At 39.8% G+C, this 20,900-nt stretch overlaps 1 protein-coding gene across 1 annotated transcript; it reads right to left on the reverse strand.

Annotated features, from left to right (window-relative positions):
- Window positions 1-15,784: 15,784 nt before the first annotated feature.
- Window positions 15,785-18,837, reverse strand: galr1a (galanin receptor 1a). Its single transcript, XM_059555248.1, has 3 exons — window positions 17,514-18,837; window positions 16,771-16,836; window positions 15,785-16,532 (listed from the first exon to the last, which is right to left on the reverse strand). The coding sequence occupies exons 1-3, from the start codon at window positions 18,171-18,173 to the stop codon at window positions 16,215-16,217; spliced, it is 1,044 nt and encodes a 347-aa protein (XP_059411231.1). The 5' UTR covers window positions 18,174-18,837; the 3' UTR covers window positions 15,785-16,214.
- Between the last annotated feature and the right edge of the window lie 2,063 nt (window positions 18,838-20,900).

The following is a 20,900-nucleotide window of genomic DNA, read 5'->3' on the forward strand; positions in this document are numbered from 1 at the left end:
AGCAGAAATCTGTGAGAAATATAATTACCCAAAGACAAAAGAACGGATAAAAATGAGCTGTTATGGGAGCAATATCCATGTGCAGTGCTGTGTCATATGCCATAGCTGTGCACAAGTTGTTTGTCACGGCTCCAGACCAGGGCCGTACAGAGACCTTTGGAGGGGCAGGTGCTCAGAGTATAAAAGGGGCACCTGGAACAGGGCTTCAAATAAGGCTGTGCTCAAAATTACAATACAATAATTTACTGTGATGCATAAAATATACTACAGCAATATACTACAGTAGCAACATTGCATTGTTTCATTTTCTTATTTTCTTAATATTAATTACTATATTAATAATCCCAATAATCTTTGTTATTAAAAATAAGAACAGATGCAAAAAAACAACAACAGCAGAACAAATGTCCATGCCACTCTTGTGAATTAAAAATACTTAGTTATCAAATGGTTACATCATAATTAACAAAAGTGCCATGGCCATTTTGAAGTATTTTTTGATGGACATTACAGATTATGTTTGCGTGAATAGCCTACTTAAATACTGTAATTCTGTATATACAGTATGTGTATTTATCGGGATTGCACACTAGCCTTTATGTGCGCAATTCATATATCAGTCAGTGGCAGCACAAGAAGTGAACAGAGGAAAGGTACTCCTCTCAGGAAATTTACAAATAAAGATCATTTTGAACATTTAATTAAAATTTGGAACATTGGGATTGCTGGGTTTAAGGAACTTATTTTTGTGAAAAACTGACTCATTTGGCCAGTAAGGGTCACATAGCCTATAAACAGAAGCTATTAATGAGCTCCAGTCCGGGAGCCCTCAAAGTCCACTACAGAGCCTTCTCCAGTCCGGGAGCTCTCAGAGTTCACTCCAGAGCCCTGTCCTGTTTGGGAGCTCTCAGAGTCCACTCCAGAGCCTACTCCAGTTTCTCCTGAGGTGGCAGCATCGGCTGCAGAACCTCCAGAGGTTGCAGGGGTGTTCACCTTCGCTCCTCTCAAGACAGGGGTGTCCACTTATTAATTCATTCATTACATTTATATAGTGCTTTTCTAGGCACTCAAAGCGCTTTACATAGTCAGGGGTATCTCCTCATCCACCACCAGTGTGCAGCATCCACCTGGATGATGCAATGGCAGCCATAGTGTGCCAGAACGCCCAACACACACCAGCTTACTGGTCGAGAGGAGACAGAGTGATGAAGACAATCAGCACTTATGAACTCTTCATCTATCCTGACGGGGTCATGGAAACTGTCATTGAATCACCTGTCATGCCAGGGGATATTATGGTCACAATGACTGCCTCTGAATAAAGTCGCTGCCCTGTTATGGTCAAGGAGACCATTGTTGAGCTGTTTGCCGGGGTTCTTGTTTGGTCGGAGCTTCACTAGTCCTTGCTGGTTTGTCCTGCTTGCCTTGCCCTAGCCTCCTGCCCTGCCAGCCCCGCCCTGGCCTCCCGATTCTACCTCTGTGTCCAGGCCCTCTTGCACTACTCAGGCCTGGCCCGCCATCCCTCACCCTGGTCCACCTCCATTCTGCCTCCCTCCTGGATTTCTTTGATTTAGGTTGGAGCGTCTGGAATATGCTCCTTAAAGCTGGGGTCATGTCACAGCCATCTGCTGGAGTGCCCTTGCCAGCCATCAGAGGGCACTCTTCTGGACTGTTGTTTCTGTTGTTTCAGACTTAAGTTCCCATCACCCCTTGCACTTATTATTAGTTTTCATTGTTCCCAACTGTGTCATTTAGTCTTATCAATTCTGTTACCATGTTCTGTTAGCCCTTGTTTGCTTTAGTATTGTCTTCTGTTTCAAAGCTTTTGCTGGTGTTTGCTTTGTGGATTCATTTGTGTATATATATATATATATATATATTAAGGTTGTAACGGTACGTGTATTCGTACCGGACCGTTTCGGTACAGGACTTTCGGTACGGTGCACGTGTGTACCGAATGACCGAATGCAATATTTTGTTTGCGGAACATATACATTTTCGTGTTTCCAAACGAACATATGAAGTGGCGGAAGTCTTCGCATTCAGCGCAAATCCCGCCCTGCAGCTGATTCTAAGGCCGGTGACACACTGGCTGCGTGGCGTGAGTGTGGCGTTTCTGCTGTTTGTCAATTGCGTGACACCTGCTTCGCGTTTTCTGTGTCTTTACACACCAGAATGGTGCCTGAAGCGGTGCTGGCGCGCTGCTGCTACTGTTGGTGACAAAGAGGGAGACCGCCGAGGCGCCGACAGACCAGGATCTTGTCTTCACTACAACAATATCTATACTTCATGTTGAGCATAAATATAAAGCCTACTGATAAAGGACACCGTCAACAGTATTGACGGCAAAATAGACTATGTTTGACAGGTGCAATATGCCAGTGTGTCACCGGCCTAAGGTTTTCAAAAGGCATCACACGAGTGTGAACATCACTACAGCTAGGAAAAAAACGATTGTAATTCAAACGCAGCTCCCGTCGGCATTTAAACAGACCTTTGTTCTTAATTCTGATCGGTCCAACGCAATAACGAAATCTGAGCAGGTCTAAAAACTGAAACTGTTCATGCTGCACTTTACTTTGGAAAAGTTATATATATTTTTTTTAAATATGAGCAGGCCTACAAGCTGGGATTGGTAATGCTGCACTGTAATCATAGTTATTTATTTATATTTTTCATTATATTTTATTATATGATATTGGTTTGAGACTGAGAGTATTTTATTTAGTGGAGAACTTTGCAGCAGTATTTTATTTCTTATTCTTTTTTTTTATATATATATTATTAAAAAGTATTTAAAAAAGTGTAAACAAATTGTTTAAAAAAAGTTTATAGTAATAAACAACCTGCAGTTTAATGTTTGCATTTCTTTCCCTTACTGTACCGAAAATGAACCGAACTGTGACTTTAAAACCGAGGTACGTACCGAACCGTGATTTTTGCGTACCGTTACACCCCTAATATATATATATAGTGTTCCTGTAGCTCAAGTGGTAGAGCATTGCGCTAGGTTGGGGGTTCGATTCCCTGGGAACACATGATAGGTAAAAACTGATATAATAATTGGATAAAAGCGTCTAATAAGCCCCTTTCACATTGCACGTCGGACCTGGCAAATTGCCGGAACATTGCTAGGTTGCCTTCTGTGTGAAAGCAAACACGTCCCGTGATTGATTCCGGCATTGAACCCGGGTCAGGGACCTAGTAACATTGCCGGGTTCAACCCGGGACGAGCGCTGTGTGAACAAAAGCCAGATCTAATGCCGTGTCGAAGTGATGGCGTGCGTTATCGCGCGACTCTTTTACCGGCTGTTTTGAAGGAAGATCAATGTTTGCGACGAAAAAATATGTGCAAACTGTAATGAAGCAGAGATCAGTTAGTTCCTCACTTTACGCCCTGACGCTAAGATCGTTCGCTTGCTTCAGTGAAAGTATAACATGACACGTCACGCCCTGATGTCACGTGTCATTACGGGATCTTTACGGGTTGTGTGTGAAAGCACGCACATATCCCAGGTAATCACTGGCAGTGTGAAAGTGCAAAATCTAGCGACCCGGGAACAATTGCCGGAACACTTTACCCGTGTATTTGCCAGAATGGCAGTGTGAAAGGGGCTCTAAATGCATAAATTTAATTTAATATAATATATATATGTCACGCTGTCTGGTCTCTGTTTCCCTGAGTCTCCACTAGTGGTCTCACTTCCCCATAGGCACCTCACCGTAGGCACTACAATTCCCACAAAGCCTTGTCCCTTCATCACAGTAATTGCACTCCTGTTAATTGCACTCAGGTGTCTTCACTTGTTAGTCATTATCCTCCCTATATTAACCAGTCCTTTTCTGTTTGTCTGCATGGAGTCCTTTCCTTCCGTCACCCAGTTTCCTCGCATTCCGAGTTTCTAGGTTCTATGCCTGTTCCCGTTCCTGTTTACGTTCCTGTTCCCATTCCTGTTCCTTTTCCTATTCCTGTTCCTATTCCTTTTTCTGTTTATTTGTTTGTTTGTTTGAATGGATTTTTGGTTTTGACCCCTGCATGTTGGATTCTGAGTTGGATTACCCAAATAAACCCACACTGCGATTGGATCTCTCGTCTCCTGCGTTTCACTGGGTCACCGATCGTAACAGAAGGACTCCATCCATGTCGAGATCCAGCGGTGTGGGACTTCATTCCCATTCCCCAGCCAGTATGGTGGAGCGGAGGGCGAAATATTTAAAATTAACCACCCTCCGCCAAGAGGGCAATGAGGTGGGTGCCATGGCACAAATGTTCTGGTCTCTAGCTGAGGGGATGGGATATAATGATGCGGCCCTAAAGGACACTTTCAACACCGGGCTGGATGACCCGGTTCCTCGAATGGAGCAGTTGGACGCCTATAATTTCTGGGAGTTTGTATTTTATTTACAACATCGGTCTCCGTGGAATACCCCAGCCACACCTGTCTCTCCCGGCGGGATGGCCGATTCTAGACCGGGGTCTACAGACAGGAGGACCGCCAGCCAAGCGCCACTGCACAAGATGGCAGCCAGCCCAGCGCCACAGCACAAGGTGGTTGCCAGCCCAGCGCCACGATGCAAGATGGCCGCCAGCCCATCGCCACAGCACAAGATGGCCGCCAGCCCAGCACCACTGCCCAAGATGGCCGCAAGCCCAGCGCCACTGCCCAAGATGGCCGCCAGCCCAGCGACACTGCCCAAGATTGCCGCCGGCCCAACGCCACTGCCCAAGATGGCTGCCGGTCCAGAGTCATGGCACAAGATGGCTGCTTGTCCAGCGCCTCTGCACAGGATGACAGCCACAGTTGACCCTCCAGAGTCGAGTCAGATTCCTGTTGACCTTCCAGAGTCAAGTCAGGTTCCCATTGACCGTCCAGAGTTGAGTCAGGTTCCCGTTGACCTTCCAGAGTCGAGTCAGGTTCCCGTTGACCCTCCAGAGTCGAGTCAGGTTCCCATTGACCCTCCAGAGTTGAGTCAAGTCACCGGTGATCTTCATGGGCAAGGTCAAGTCACCGGTGTTCTTCATGGGCAAAGACAAGTCACCATTAATCTTCATGAACAAATGCAAGTCACCATTGTTCTTCATGAACAAATGCAAGTCACCAGTGATCTTCATGAGCAGAGTCAAGTCACCATTGATCTTTCTGAATCCAGTCTAAACTCTGCAGTGCCTCTCCATGTCTCTGTGGAACTACCAGAGTCTCTCCACGTCTCTGCGGAACTACCAGAGCCTCTCCACGTCTCTGAGGAACTACCAGAGCCTCTCCACGCCTCTGCATAACTACCAAAGCCTCTCCACACCTCTGCTGAACTACCAGAGCCTCTCAACATCTCTGCTGAACTACCAGAGTCTCTCCTCGTCTCGGCTGAATTACCGGAGCCTCTCCTCGTCTCTGCCTCGACCGCATGGATATGGTGGTCTTCTGCACCACCCTGGTGGGCTTCTGTCCTGACCGCACGGAAGTGGTGGTCTTCTGCGCCGCCATGGTGGGCTTCTGTCTCGACCACACGGATGTGGTGGTCTTCTGTGCCGCCCGGGTGGGCTTCTGTCTCGACCACACGGATGTGGTGGTCTTCTGCGCCGCCCGAATGGGCTTCTGTCTCGACCGCACAGATTTGGTGGTTTTCTGCGCCACCCGGGTGGGCTTCTGTCTCGACCGCACGGATGTGGTGGTCTTCTGCGCCTCCCTGGTGGGCTTCTGTCTCGACCGCAGGGCTCCAATTCCACCTTGCTCCTCTCCGGATTCCTGCCCTGTCGGTTCGGCCCTGGGGACTGAACGTTATGTCTTTCCTGGACTTGTGTTTTGTTGTTGTTTTGTTTTTGTTTTGTGCTCTTCTTCTCTCTTTTTCCATCTATGGATCTGGCCCTCCGTCCCTCCCCCTGATCCTCCGCCGGTCCACCTCCTTCCTGGGCTCCTTGTTTTTGTTCTTCTCTCTGTTTCCCTCTATGGACCTGGCCCTCCGTCCCTTCCCCTGATCCTCCGCCGGTCCACCTCCCTCCTGGGCTCCTTGTTTTTGTTTTCTGCACTTCTTGTCTCTGTTTCCCCATTTTACCTGGTCCTCCATCCCTCCCCCTGGTCCTCCGCTGCTCCACCTCCCTCCTGGTCTCTGTGTTCCTTGGTCTCTTCTTGGGTTCGGGTGGAGCATTTGGTAGCTGCTCCGTGGAGGAGGGGGTAATGTCACGCTGTCTGGTCTTTGTTTCCCTGAGTCTCCACTAGTGGTCTCACTTCCCCATAGGCACCTCACCGTAGGCACTACAATTCCCACAAAGCCTTGTCCCTTCATCACAGTAATTGCACTCCTGTTAATTGCACTCAGGTGTCTTCACTTGTTAGTCATGATCCTCCCTATATTAACCAGTCCTTTTCTGTTTGTCTGCATGGAGTCCTTTCCTTCCGTCACCCAGTTTCCTCGCATTCCGAGTTTCTAGGTTCTATGCCTGTTCCCGTTCCTGTTTCCGTTCCTGATCCTATTCCTTTTTCTGTTTATTTGTTTGTTTGTTTGGATGGATTTTTGGTTTTGACCCCTGCATGTTGGATTCTGAGTTGGATTACCCAAATAAACCCACGCTGCGATTGGATCTCTCATCTCCTGCGTTTCACTGGGTCGCAGATCGTAACAATATAAAAGCTACATTTGGATCTGCTATTTTTTCAGAGAAATTCCGTGACAGTAGTGTTATACATAATAATAATAATAATAACAAATTTCATTTATAATGTGCTTTTCTCACACCCAAAATGCTTCAACAATGTAAAAAACAAATTAAAATGCAAAATTCTAAATAAATCAAATCAAAACCCTAATCAACAGCTTAATCATGATAAGCAATTTTAAAGAGGTGGGTTTTCAACAGTTTCTTAAAAGTACTTAGTGTAGGAGCACTTCGAACATTCAAAGGAAGTGTAGTCCATAACCTCGGAGTGGCACGAGAGAACGCTCTCTGTCCCATAGTTTTTAATCTGGAGTGGGGCTGATAAAGAAGAAGAGAATCAGCAGAGTTAAGAGGACGAGAAGGAATGTAAGGGGTAACTAAATCATAAACATAAGAAGGTGCCAATTCATGCACAACTTTATAAGTTAAAACAAGCGTTTTAAACTCAATTCGCGATTGAACTGGAAGCCAGTGTAAGTTACAGAGGACACCACTGATGTGCTGCCGTGAGGCTGTGTGAGTGAGAACACGTGCTGCTGAGTTCTGAATATACTGAAGCCGTTTGATAGATTTTGATGATAGACCAATGTAAAGAGAATTGCAGTAATCATGTACATTAAATTATTATGTTTTTTAATAACCTTAACATTTCTGAGGTCATTTTTACTACCATGATAAGTGAGATAGAAGATGACGGCAGTTGCATTTGCAAACAAGAGGGAAAGAGTTCACAGAGTTATATGAGAGATTTAAGATGATAATATACACAGGTAAGGTTCTACAATAATTTTTAACTCAAAACAATATTTCATGTCCACATATGTATTTATCTGGTGGTTAAAATAAGCCATAAAATAAGTGGGATAATGTGCAGCCAGTTCATCATTATCGTAAAATAAACAATAATGAGCGACTGCCTTTATTTCCATTTATAGCACTGAGTGCTACAACTGACCAATCACACTCAAGCATTTTTGAGAATATATATTTGATGAATGAGAATAGTTTCATATCAGTGTGTTTGTGTTCATGGCCTTTACTTCAAAATTCTCAGATTATAGATCTCCAGGTTAAGCATCAGAAAGGGGCTGCTTCTTTTCTTTATCAGTCAAAAACCTTATAATAAAGTCCACAAAGCACCCAGTGTTCCAGAGCCCATGTTCAATATGAAGATTGGCAGACTGTTCAGCATACAAACAGTGCACAGCCTTCTCGTATCAGGCTCCTCGCCTCTGGATTAATGTTTCAAAAGCTGCCACTGTCACTCTGCCCGTTCCACACATGCCACCTACTGTTTATCTGCAATGAGAGTGTGTTTAAACCTTCTCATGGTTATGACAGAAACATAACTCATCTGAGGATTATAGCCAGCTCTATGCCTGCAGAGAAACCTCATTGATCGGACCAGAGGGGGGCAACCTGCTAAAACCTGCACAGCCCACTGCTGCTCTGTTTTTTCTTTACCACTAAAATATATGGTTACTGAATAATACTGCTCAGATCACAAGTGTTCAGCTAAAATACAGTTGGAAAGCATGACCACTTTGCATTTCTATTGAAAACGCTATCTCTCTTGAATGCATATTGGACCGAATTATTGATCATTTTGGGGCACATTATGTGAAAATGCACACAGGTGGAAATCTGCAAAAAAAGTGTATATATATATATATATATATATATATATATATATATATATATATATATATATATATATATATATATATATACAGGTCCTCCTCAAAAAATTAGCATATTGTGATAAAGTTCATTATTTTCCATAATGTAATGATAAAAATTAAACTTTCATATATTTTAGATTCATTGCACACCAACTGAAATATTTCAGGTCTTTTATTGTTTTAATACTGATGATTTTGGCATACAGCTCATTAAAACCCAAAATTCCTATCTCAAAAAATTAGCATATTTCATCCGACCAATAAAAGAAAAGAGTTTTTAATACAAAGAAAGTCAACCTTCAAATAATTATGTTAAGTTATGCACTCAACACTTGGTTGGGAATCCTTTTGCAGAAATGACTGCTTCAATGCAGCGTGGCATGGAGGCAATCAGCCTGTGGCACTGCTGAGGTGTTATGGAGGCCCAGGATGCTTCGATAGCAGCCTTAAGCTCATCCAGAGTGTTGGGTCTTGCGTCTCTCAACTTTCTCTTCACAATATCCCACAGATTCTCTATGGGGTTCAGGTCAGGAGAGTTGGCAGGCCAATTGAGCATAGTAATACCATGGTCAGTAAACCATTTACCAGTGGTTTTGGCACTGTGAGCAGGTGCCAGGTCGTGCTGAAAAACGAAATCTTCATCTCCATAAAGCTTTTCAGCAGATGGAAGCATGAAGTGCTCCAAAATCTCCTGATAACTAGCTGCATTGACCCTGCCCTTGATAAAACACAGTGGACCAACACCAGCAGCTGACATGGCACCCCAGACCATCACTGACTGTGGGTACTTGACACTGGACTTCAGGCATTTTGGCATTTCCTTCTCCCCAGTCTTCCTCCAGACTCTGGCACCTTGATTTCCGAATGACATGCAAAATTTGCTTTCATCCGAAAAAAGTACTTTGGACCGCTGAGCAACAGTCCAGTGCTGCTTCTCTGTAGCCCAAAGTGGCTTGACCTGGGGAATGTGGCACCTGTAGCCCATTTCCTGCACACGCCTGTGCACAGTGGCTCTGGATGTTTCTACTCCAGACTCAGTCCACTGCTTCCGCAGGTCCCCCAAGGTCTGGAATCGGTCCTTCTCCACAATCTTCCTCAGGGTCCGGTCACCTCTTCTCGTTGTGCAGCGTTTTTTGCCACACTTTTTCCTTCCCACAGACTTCCCACTGAGGTGCCTTGATACAGCACTCTGGGAACAGCCTATTCGTTCAGAAATTTCTTTCTGTGTCTTACCCTCTCGCTTGAGGGTGTCAATGATGGCCTTCTGGACAGCAGTCAGGTCGGCAGTCTTACCCATGATTGCGGTTTTGAGTAATGAACCAGGCTGGGAGTTTTTAAAAGAATCTTTTGCAGGTGCTTAGAGTTAATTAGTTGATTCAGATGATTAGGTTAATAGCTCGTTTAGAGAACCTTTTCATGATATGCTAATTTTTTGAGATAGGAATTTTGGGTTTTAATGAGCTGTATGCCAAAATCATCAGTATTAAAACAATAAAAGACCTGAAATATTTCAGTTGGTGTGCAATGAATCTAAAATATATGAAAGTTTAATTTTTATCATTACATTATGGAAAATAATGAACTTTATCACAATATGCTAATTTTTTGAAAAGGACCTATATATATATATATATATATATATATATATATATATATAAGACTACTGAGCGCACCTCTGAAATCTTCTGTTCCTCATTTTGGAACAAATCTGTTAAATTCTCCTTTGTCTACATCAAAAATTGACTCACTTAAGGGGACTGACATCAGTTCAATGGCTTGACCCGGTTTGAAACAGGTTTTCTGGTGTATCAAAATTGACCTGCTATACAGGACCACTGAAGTGCCTCAGATCCTTCTGGGGGGAAGAAGCCCTCTGTCTGTGAAGGTCTGTCTGTGGTGTCACGCTTGGTTTAATTTTTCCCCCCGCCGATGAGATCTCAGCTGCTATCTGATGAAACTGAACAACCATTACCAGCCATCAGAAAATAAAGCCCACTCCACTCACTGCTAAAACGAATCCCATACAGCTGTCTCTGTCAGCATTTTTCGAATTTGTCGGTCTCCGATGATCGGCATAATCTCGGGCCGAGGAAGATTGACAGTTCATTGCAGAAATCAATATTTACAATTTACTTCTTTCAACGTTCATTCAGGAAGGAGCTGCCATGTTCCCCTCTCACGAAATAAGCTGATCATATCTTTCCCAGCGCGGAATGAGTTTCCTCACCAAAAATGTGAATCTCTCTCTATCTGTTTTCCCTCTTTCTCTTTCTATTTTCTTCGTTCCCTTCTTCTCTCTCTCTCTGCCAAATCAATGTGTGTGTCTGTGTGTTCTAATCTGCTCTTTGATGACAGTAAATCTTTACCTCTCAATGGCAAGCAACACTGAACCACTGACACCATTTCCTTTGAGGACAAAGGAACAGACCAACAGCAATCCTTCTCTCTTCATGTTCCTATCTCCATCTCTTTCTACCCTCGTTCTCTCATTCCCTTACTTTCTCTCTTGTCTCACATGCTTACTCACACAAACACTTCAACTTCAATGTACATTAACAGGCAAAGTCTTTAATCAGTAAAAGTGACAGCCATACAAGCACAAACAATTCATGTTCTTCATGTTCATCTCTCTTTTTTTTGTTCTTTTTGTGTTGCTCAGCTGATGGTTTTCTTGATGTGTTTGCTTTAGATTTAATAGAGAGAAAGAAAACTATTGGCTGAATACAGCTTTTAGTGCTACCTTTCATAAATCAAGCGTTTTAGTCAGTCTTGCTACCTGAGAACATTTTTACCTAAAGCATCCCATACAGCAACACAATGTTGGCCCAGATTCGGCCCACATCTGGCGGTGTGAAAATCCATGCGGGCCAGATGTGGGCCGGATCTGGGCTGACTTGCTCTATGGGATGTTAATAGAAAAAATCAATTTAAGCAGCATAATACTTTAGTTCTCACTAATATAATGAAAACTGACCCTGAAAACCTGCACTCTACATACTATTTATGACTAATATTTAAATAAAAATCTGTATTTCTTTGAACAGCTTGAGAAGAAACACTTGACAGCTTTTTGTGCAATATATAGACCTATATTTTTCACATTGAGCCTGATGCGGAGTCTATTTACTCTTCGGTACTGAAGGAACGATTGGGTGGTTGTAATCTATTGTTAAACAGCATTTAATGTGAGAGATGAAAATGTCAGGCTCACACAAGCAATCAATTCATATCTCATTAGTGCATATTATTTATGACAGCGGTAATGACCGGGGAACAGCTCCCAGGAGAATAACACAGACCTCAGCCGTCAGGGCGAATAATGACAAATGCTGCGGTATTATACGACTACAGAGTCCAATACTGAGGGCTAGCGTGGAGTATTATTGATTGTCATGGGCTCTTTAAGAGATGCATGGCCATCAGCTCACTGCGGGGGAGGAAGAGGAAGAGAGAGAAAGTGGAACAATAGCAGCATGATCTCTCTCGACCTTTATGTGCAGTTACACAATTCTAAAATGGTTAGTCAGATGCTGATTGGGCACTACAGCTGTATTAATATCCGCTGTATATATCCATGATGTGGTTCAGAATATCACTATGAACCGATTATTCATGTTTTTGTTGCATAGCAGCATTCAGACCAAGGGGTTGAGGTTTCACTGGTTAGTGTGGCCCTGTTAGTCTCTACTTTTATATAATGTTTTTGGATGGCTCTTAAAAGCGTGTAATGGATCATATTGACGTCACAGCTTTGGAAAGTTGATATAAGGGCTTAGGACTGTGTGCGTTCTTAAGGTGCCACCTTAGTCATTAGTTACATGGAATTTGCGGCTCAGATAGGCTCAAAACAGCCTGGCGGCCAAATTGTACTCTGCATCAAAATCCAAACCCTGAAGCAATTCCACTGGGCGACATAATGTCTCTTTGGTACCATATTTGGCAGCTTATTACAAAACCAACAGTATTGCCAGATAATGTAGACATAATAATCAAATTAACTAAGAAAAAATAAATGTATCTCTTTTTTATATATATATTTTTAAAATATAACATAATTTGTGTATGCTCTTAAAAAAATTATATATTGCATAAACCTTGATAGATAAGTGATTTAGTTAATATAGTTATACGTTTATTTAGTTAATATAATATTATAATTATATAATTATATTATAATTGTATAAGTCAAAAAGCTCTTTCCTATGAGAGCCTGGAAGCACGGAATTAATAACTCGAAAAATCACTAAAAAATCATTCATTACTATCCACAAGATAGATTGTTTGCCTAAGACACACCTCTATGTGTTTAATTTTTCCAACTCTTTTTTATATATGTACTGTTCTTGACCTCCTTATGTAAGGGATTATATAGTGACCTAATAGCAAAAAGAGTGACACTTAATAATGCTTTAAATGAAAATCTGTGATTTGTATTTATTTATTTAGTATTGTAAAATAGGCTAAGCGTTTTGTTAAAGCATTTTGGTGAAGGTGGGGCTATACTGTTAAATATATATATATGAGTTCATTGTATATTTAGTAGCAGACACTCAAAAAGCGCAAAGCCCTTTATCTCACAATATAGTATATTTGTGCGTAATTCCTTAATTATAAACAAATAGTTCTGACACGATCCTAATCGGGGTGAGACGCACTCAAGCCATTATAAAATATCCCAGATAGCCAAATATCCCTAATGCAAGTAAAAATTAAATGATAATTATGATCAAGTTAATGCGCCAGATTGCCACGTTGATTAACAAACTAGGTAACAAACTTACAGTTAGGCTATATTTGAAAAAACTGTTTATCCTTATTATTATTATTATCATTATTACTATTATTATTATTATTAATAATAATAATAAAAGTTGCCATTTACTTCAATAGTTTTACCATAATGCTGTTAACAGCTTCCTCTCGAGGCATTATGCTGCTGATAAAACATTGATATGTTGCTGGGGGCGTATTGTGTTCTGTGTTTAAAAATGGAGGAGGGTAGCCTATTCTATTACAATTTGAAGATATAATTTTATTTTATTTACTTTTTATATGAGTGCTCTGTTTTATTATTAGCATTTTAGATTTAGATTTGTTTGGTGGGAAACGACTCTAGTGACACTGGAGTGAATCTCTCGAGGGGTTTTTACATGTGAAGCGCGAGTTTTGAAATGCTGTGCAAGTCTGACCTCTGCTGGTCAAACCTAATATAGCTTTTAAGTTTTGTACGAGATTATTTTTTGTGCTTTGAGAATTTATGTAAATTCGTGTTGTAAAACAGAATAAATAGGCCTATAAATATATAGATATTTTTTTTAAATCATATTTGAACTTATTTGAAGTTTTCTTCTATAATCCATTTATGAATAAATGAGGCAGAAAAAGCCAGATGTCTCATGCTGTTTATAACTGCTTTTCCAATTAGACAAAACATCATGTTTTGTTTTGAATTAGGTTTCGTCATAATTCATGTATATTACAGCAAAATTAAATGAAATTTAATTCCATGTATATATGTATATTATATATATATATATATATATATATATATATATATATATATTTTTTTTTTTTTTTTTTTTAAATGATATGTGATTAAATATTTTAGGAACAGAAAATAATTAAAATGACGTTCATATGTGACCCTGGACCACAAAACCAGTCGTAAGTATTGAGATTTATACATCATTTATACTGAATAAATAAGCTTTCATTGATGAATAGTTTATAGGATCGGGCAATATTTGACCGAGATACAACTATCTGAAAATCTGGAACCTGAGGGTGCAAAAAAATTAAAATTAAAATTAATTAAAGTTGTCCGAATGAAGTTTTTAGCAATGCATATTACTACTACTACTACTAATAAAAAGTTTTTATATATTTACAGTAGGACATTTACAAAATATCATGGAACATGATCTTTACTTAATTTCCTAATGATTTTTGGCATAAAAGAAAAATCTATAATTTTGACCCATACATTGTATTTTTGGCTATTGCTAGAAATATAACCGTGATACTTATGACTTGTTTTGTGGTCCAGGGTTACATATGTGCACTCACACATTCTCTTACACACACACACACACACACACACACACACACACACACGAAGCAATCCACATGGATCCTTTACAAGAGGCCCTTGGGTATATATCTTCAAATCTTAAGAATTGTATAGTCAGAAGAAGGCACAAAAAGTTACAAATTGCACATCAGAGAAGAGTAAAATAGCCCTTTTTTGTCGAATCCTTTTGTAATCTTACTGCATCATTTACAGTGTGCTCTGACCCAGTGATGTATTTTTTTTCATAATGGTATTATATGAGGGCATGTAATAACCTAACCTTAAAATTCAAAAGCTGTTCTTTATTTATATATGTGTTGTGTATATGTAAATTTTGTATCTTTGGAAAAAAAAATTATGTAGAGGCAATTTTCACCTAACTTCAAAACAAATGGCAAGTAACACATTAAATTAAATGTGAAATTTTTAAGTATTAAAAATGAAAAAGTATTTTCCTGTAAAATGCACTCCAATTATCTGTTTTATTAACAACTTATACTACAGTAAAGTATTGTTCAGAAGTTACTACTGTATATGGGATATAGACCATAAATGAAATAATATATAATGTAACTGAATATCACAAATTTATCTCCTATTTATGAATTGCATATTTGAAAAAATAAAAAATAAATAAATTCCATTGTATAATGTTTCCTCACTTTTTTTTATATATATATTTTTTTCGCTATAAAGTAAGACTCAAGACCTATTGGATGGATTGGAGTGTTTTCCTAGATCATGGTGACCTATCACGCACACACACACACACACACACACACACACACACACACACGCACCAGTGATGTAGAACTCCTGATGCTAACTCTTAAGTCTGATACTGCAGGACTCACTCAGGTACCGCACTGTCTCCATGACGACCAAAAGCAGGATACTTTAAGACAGAAACTCTTCTTTACAGCACATGAAAGAACTTTACTCACACATCACACAAAAACAAAACCACATAACAAAATACACTTCACTGCAATACCCAAAACCCTAACTCCCCTCCATTCTGAGAGCCGAGAGATTGTGATGCTGCCACCTCACATGACCTCCTTTATTCCATTATCAGTAATTCAGGTATATTTGCCACAAAGGTAATCTCGTCAGGTCTCTCGCTGAAGTGATAAGATAAACATAGCCTCTGTTTGTGACCCTGGGGGAGTGTAGTGTCTTATGATTGGATTTTTTTTTACTTCAATTTGCACTAAATGTACCACATATAAATTGAGCTTCTGCATTTCCATCAAAGTTAAGGACACTTATGAATTTTATCCTAATAATAAATTCTATTTAATAAACTTCAAGTGGGTGGTAAGCATATTTCAGATTATATATATATATATATATATACACGATATACGATAATATAACAGTGATACATTTCAGATTATTTTCCATGAAGGAAAAAAAAACATACCCCATTCTACTCACCATCTTTACCTCTTACCATCTCTCTTTTTTTCCCCTGTTTTTTTTTTTTTTTTTGATTGCACATATTTACAGGCCATACATCACTACGGCTTCACAGCAGGTTCTAAGTAAGGTCTGGATTGCGCTCCAAGGAAATGCATCATCGTGAGTAAGCACACAGCAAATGCTTTTTTAACATGTCAGGAGCACTTAAAAAGGCAGCCATCCAAACCTCCAATCATATAACCGATTCAAATATCTAGCCATGTTAAATTTAAATCAGTATCTATGTAGCTTCTTGCCTTCTCCCAGGCTCAAAAACTCAACCTCAGCTCATATGTAAGCATCTGTAAGCCATGATAAATAGTGACAAACACAACAGCTGCAGGAATTAGACAGTGGAGCAGTTGGTGGATGGTGCTGCTTCTGTCTTGCTCTTCATCTCTCTGGCCTCATTTGTAGGGCACTCAGAAGCCACCTGACAGCGGAACACCTGCTTATACGCCTGCCTGAAGTTCTCTGAGAGGAACGCATAGATAACAGGATTAACAGACGAGTTGCTGTAGGCCAGACAGTGAGCCGCAACACGGAGCACGAAGGACGCCTGGTTCAGGGGGAAGGAGCCAAACTCAACCCACAGGTGCACCACGTGATGAGGCAGCCAGGACAGGCAGAAGACCACCACAACCACCAGAACTGTCTGAGCAGTCTGACAAGAGAAATGGAGAGAGACATTTTTGCTTGTTTTTAACAACATGGTCAACAATAAACATAAATATGTGCGGTCAGTGTAAATTATATAACATAATACATATATAATATGAATGATTATATATTTTACCCTATAAAACATAATAAATATAAAGTATACTAAATGTAAAGTAATACATATTAATGTTAAAAAGGACATTTGAATATTTGAAAAAAGCCCCCTTGATATTTCTTACCTTCTTTTTTGATGCCTCAGACTTTTTGGAGACATTTCTTAACTTTTTATGCAAATGATTCAGGACCTAAAGACACATTGGTATATAAATGTTCCTTGGTATATGATTTGACACACAATTTTGTATGGATATAGGATATAAAGTTATATAAATATACAAAAATAAATACAAAATAGTTGCAGATTAATTGAAAACACCTCTTTCTGTAATTTTTACAATTTATATTTATTTTGATACATTTTTTATGTAAAAAAATAGATATATTTGTTGTCACTTATTTATAAAAATAAATAAATAAATAAAACAAAACTTTTGTCAGACAAATCAAAGTCAGTATGATGTAACCAACAGCAAGATGGCATTTTGTTTTCAAGTGACAAGATAAAAAAGAAAGAGAGAGAGAAAAAAAATCATGATTTGTTCAGGTCAAATGGAAAAAACTTGTGGAAAAAAAAGGGAACAAATATATATATATGACATATATATATTGTCAATTCTTAAATATGTGTTCCTATGTTTACATTTTTCACATTTTACATTAAAGATTATTAAACCAACATGAATAAAAAGAGGATTTATTTCTTAGAACTTGGGACATGTGTTTTAAAGTTAGATTCATTGTTTTAATTTTGGGCATTCTTATTCGTCATCAGATTCTAAAACAAACCCATATTCCGTTTTGCACTGATGATCATTAAATTCAAATACGCCTAATTAACCACAATTAACGACGAGCCACTAACCTTGGCATAACAGAAAGATATCAGAATCAGCGGCAGCACGTATCCAAAGATAAAAGTGGACACCACGTAGATTTTCCTCTTGTTGTGATCTGGCCACACTTCCCAGCAAAACGTGCTGTTGTCTTCACTTTCCACGATGCTCTGGTAGTAGGCGACCGGTGTGGCCATGGCGAAAGAGAGCACCCATATGACCAGCACCCCAATCCATGCGTGCCTCGCAACTCGAATGGAAGAGGACTTCCTGCAGTGCACTATGGCGATATACCTGTCCACCGACATGGCTGATAAAGTGAAGATGCTCACCAACATGGACACGGTGAAAAAGTAGTGGATGAACTTGCAAATAAAGGCTCCCAGGATCCATGTGGGCAGCATGTAAACTGTGGACTGAAAAGGGATGCAGAAGAGCAGATAGGACAGATCTGCCACGCTGAGGTTGAGGATGAAGATGTTGGTGGTGCTTCGTTGCTGTCCAGGTTTGCGTTGAGCCAGAACAGTGATAACTAGAGAGTTTCCCAGGACGCCTAGAGTAAAAATTAGTCCAAAGATCAGAAGCGTTACCAAGTTGTCGGTGCCGATGCCAAATAATGTTTTTTCAGGTGCCTCTAAGTCTATGTTGCCCTCAGGTCTGTCTAAATGACTGATGTTTTGGTTGTTCATCTTCAACGTGAGCTTATTTTGACACTTCGTCGTGAAAAGGTTTCCTGCACTTAGTTTTCTTGGTTTATTGATTCTCCAGAAGAGAAGGTTTGGATAAAAAAAATCCTTTAAAGTTTACTGGAGTCCAACAACGACGGGGTTTCATCAGAATGTGATTATTCACGCGCATCACAATATAGCCTATGTATTTTTCACATTTTCATAGCAACAACAACAATATTAATAATAATATAAAAAAGCAATTCTCAGAAATGATTTTGATAATCCAGCTTCTTTGTCACACTGATGGTACTTACAGATTCATGTTTCCACCTGCAGGAGCTCTTCTTGTGTTTGAGCTCGCGCTATGGAGAAGAGCTGCCGCAATAAAATAATGCCTTGTGTAGACGTCACTGAGACACCAATTTCCCAGCCTTACTCAGCCCATCCTCTTACATTGACAAGGGAAAAGCGTGATTCAAGAGTTTCCCCTCTTTTCTCCACAGTTAGACCCCTTTCAACTCCCATACATGTAGTATATACAGGTAATCAAAAGGGGACAAATGAACTTAAAAGTTACATTGTAAGCGTTTTGTTGAGACTAATAATCAAAGGCTGTATATTATAAGCATAATATGTTCAAAAAGCAAATTCAGGGGGTTGTCTAAGGCAACATGGATCTTAAGAAAATTAACCATGGGTTTACAAAAAAAAAATAAACACCACAGAGTTAATCCATAGTAGCCACAGATTAACCACGGTTTTATACAAGTAGTTTAAATATGGTATTTGCAGCAAAACTGTGGTTATACAAATGGTAGTCAATATGCCAAAAAACATGGTTACTTCACTTTTACTATGAAAAAACCATGGTTAATTTTCTAAGGGAAAATGTTGTGCATGGGAAGGTCTTAAATATATGTTTTCTTTTTACATAGCCTATAATAAATAGGTAAAACATATCTTTAAAAGTAATGTTTAAAAGTAACGTTTTACTAATTGCAAACCCTTCATTAGCATATATTTGTCAAACTTATTGCAAGAACAGTCAATACATACTTAGGGGGGGGAATACATAATTTAGCCTATCAGTACCAGGATTTTAAATCAGCAGTTATAACTGTATGCAGTAAGCTACTGTAATTTTATGTATTTTTGTGCCCCCTACAGTTAAATAAGTGAACTTCACTGTCATATAGCTACAAGTCTATACAGTAGCTTTAGAGTTGCACTGCCGCCGAGATTGCTTACTGTTTGAGTACTATATTTGAATATAAATTTACTTAAAGGGGTCATACGATGTGATTAAAATTTTTCCTTTCTCTTTGAAGTGTTACAAGATATGTAAAGTTGCAAAGACTAAAGGCTCAAATCCAAAGAGATATTCGTTATAAAAGTTAAGACTTGTCCACGCCCTCCTAAAACGCCTCGTTTAAACACATTTCTACCAGAAAGACTCCGGAGGTGAAGAATGTATTTTTTACAAAACCATCAAAAGTCATCACATGTGGCTGCCGCAAACCCCCAGCCGCTCCTTCATCGAATCCGCCTGCCGCACCATCTCAAGACTGCCAGCCGCCTCTCACTCAAGCCCGGAGTGTGTGATGCATTCTATGGAGGACTGTTTCCTGAACCTGCAGAGTAGCCTACAATTGGTCTGTGCTCAAAGTCTGTTCTATAAAATGGAGCAGTTCCAACTTTGCAAGGACAGTCTGGAGCTTCTGACTCACAGTCTGTAAGTGCATTTTTCATATTTAAACAATTTGCCACTGATGTTTCAAACGCGAGTTTTGAGCAGTGTAAAGTAGTGCTTGTTGTTTGTTGTTTCTCCAATCACAAATGCAGATATGGTTTATTTTTAAGCGGCGTGATATGCAACGCAATGCGTAAAAACACAGTATAAGTCATTATAATCAGTAATTATGCCCCCACTGGATGCAACAAATGCCTCATTTGTGATGGGGTTTTTTTGGTTTTGTCTCGTCTTGCCGGGGGTGGCATCACTTCGTACAGCTGATGCCGGGGGTGGTGCCGGGTGTCTTTACTCATTTTCAAGAAACAGCTAAAGACTCATCTTTTTCGCCTGCACTTAACCAACTAACACTAGCACTTTTCCTTTTCTTGTCTTTTAATTAAAAAAAAAAAAAAAAAAAAAAAACCTACCTATGCTTTATAATACTAGACTAACCGAGACTTGTCATGGCACTTGTATACTGTTGTTGATCTCTTGTTGACCTGACTGCTTCTATTGTTCTCATTTGTAAGTCGCTTTGGATAAAAGCGTCTGCTAAATGATTAAATGTAAATGTAAATCACGTAACATTTCCATCACACGCTTGAGGTATTCAGCCAATCACAATGCACTGGATAGCTGGCCAATACGCATAGACCTAGCTTTTCAGAACGACAAGCTTTGTAAAAATTGATGCGTTTCAGAATGGCGGGGCATAGAGGAACAACAGTAATGTACATTATGTGGACAATAATGTGTTTTTGAAGCATAAAACTCATAAACAAATTTTGATTTAACCAAATTCACAACATAATGTTCTTTTTAGAAATGTCATATGACCCCTTTAATGACTGTTAAAAAATGATCTATGTAGTAAGAATATGGAGGCAAGCCATTCACAAATCCTGTCCCATGTCCTCATGGGATAGTAAAGTGTCCATGTGCACTTCAGAATCTCACCTGAAATAGTAGGTCATCCAGATACTTTTCGTCTACTGTATTTTGAAATGCTATGA

This window comes from Carassius carassius, chromosome 8, assembly GCF_963082965.1.
Source record: "Carassius carassius chromosome 8, fCarCar2.1, whole genome shotgun sequence".
NCBI classification, from domain to species: domain Eukaryota; kingdom Metazoa; phylum Chordata; class Actinopteri; order Cypriniformes; family Cyprinidae; genus Carassius; species Carassius carassius.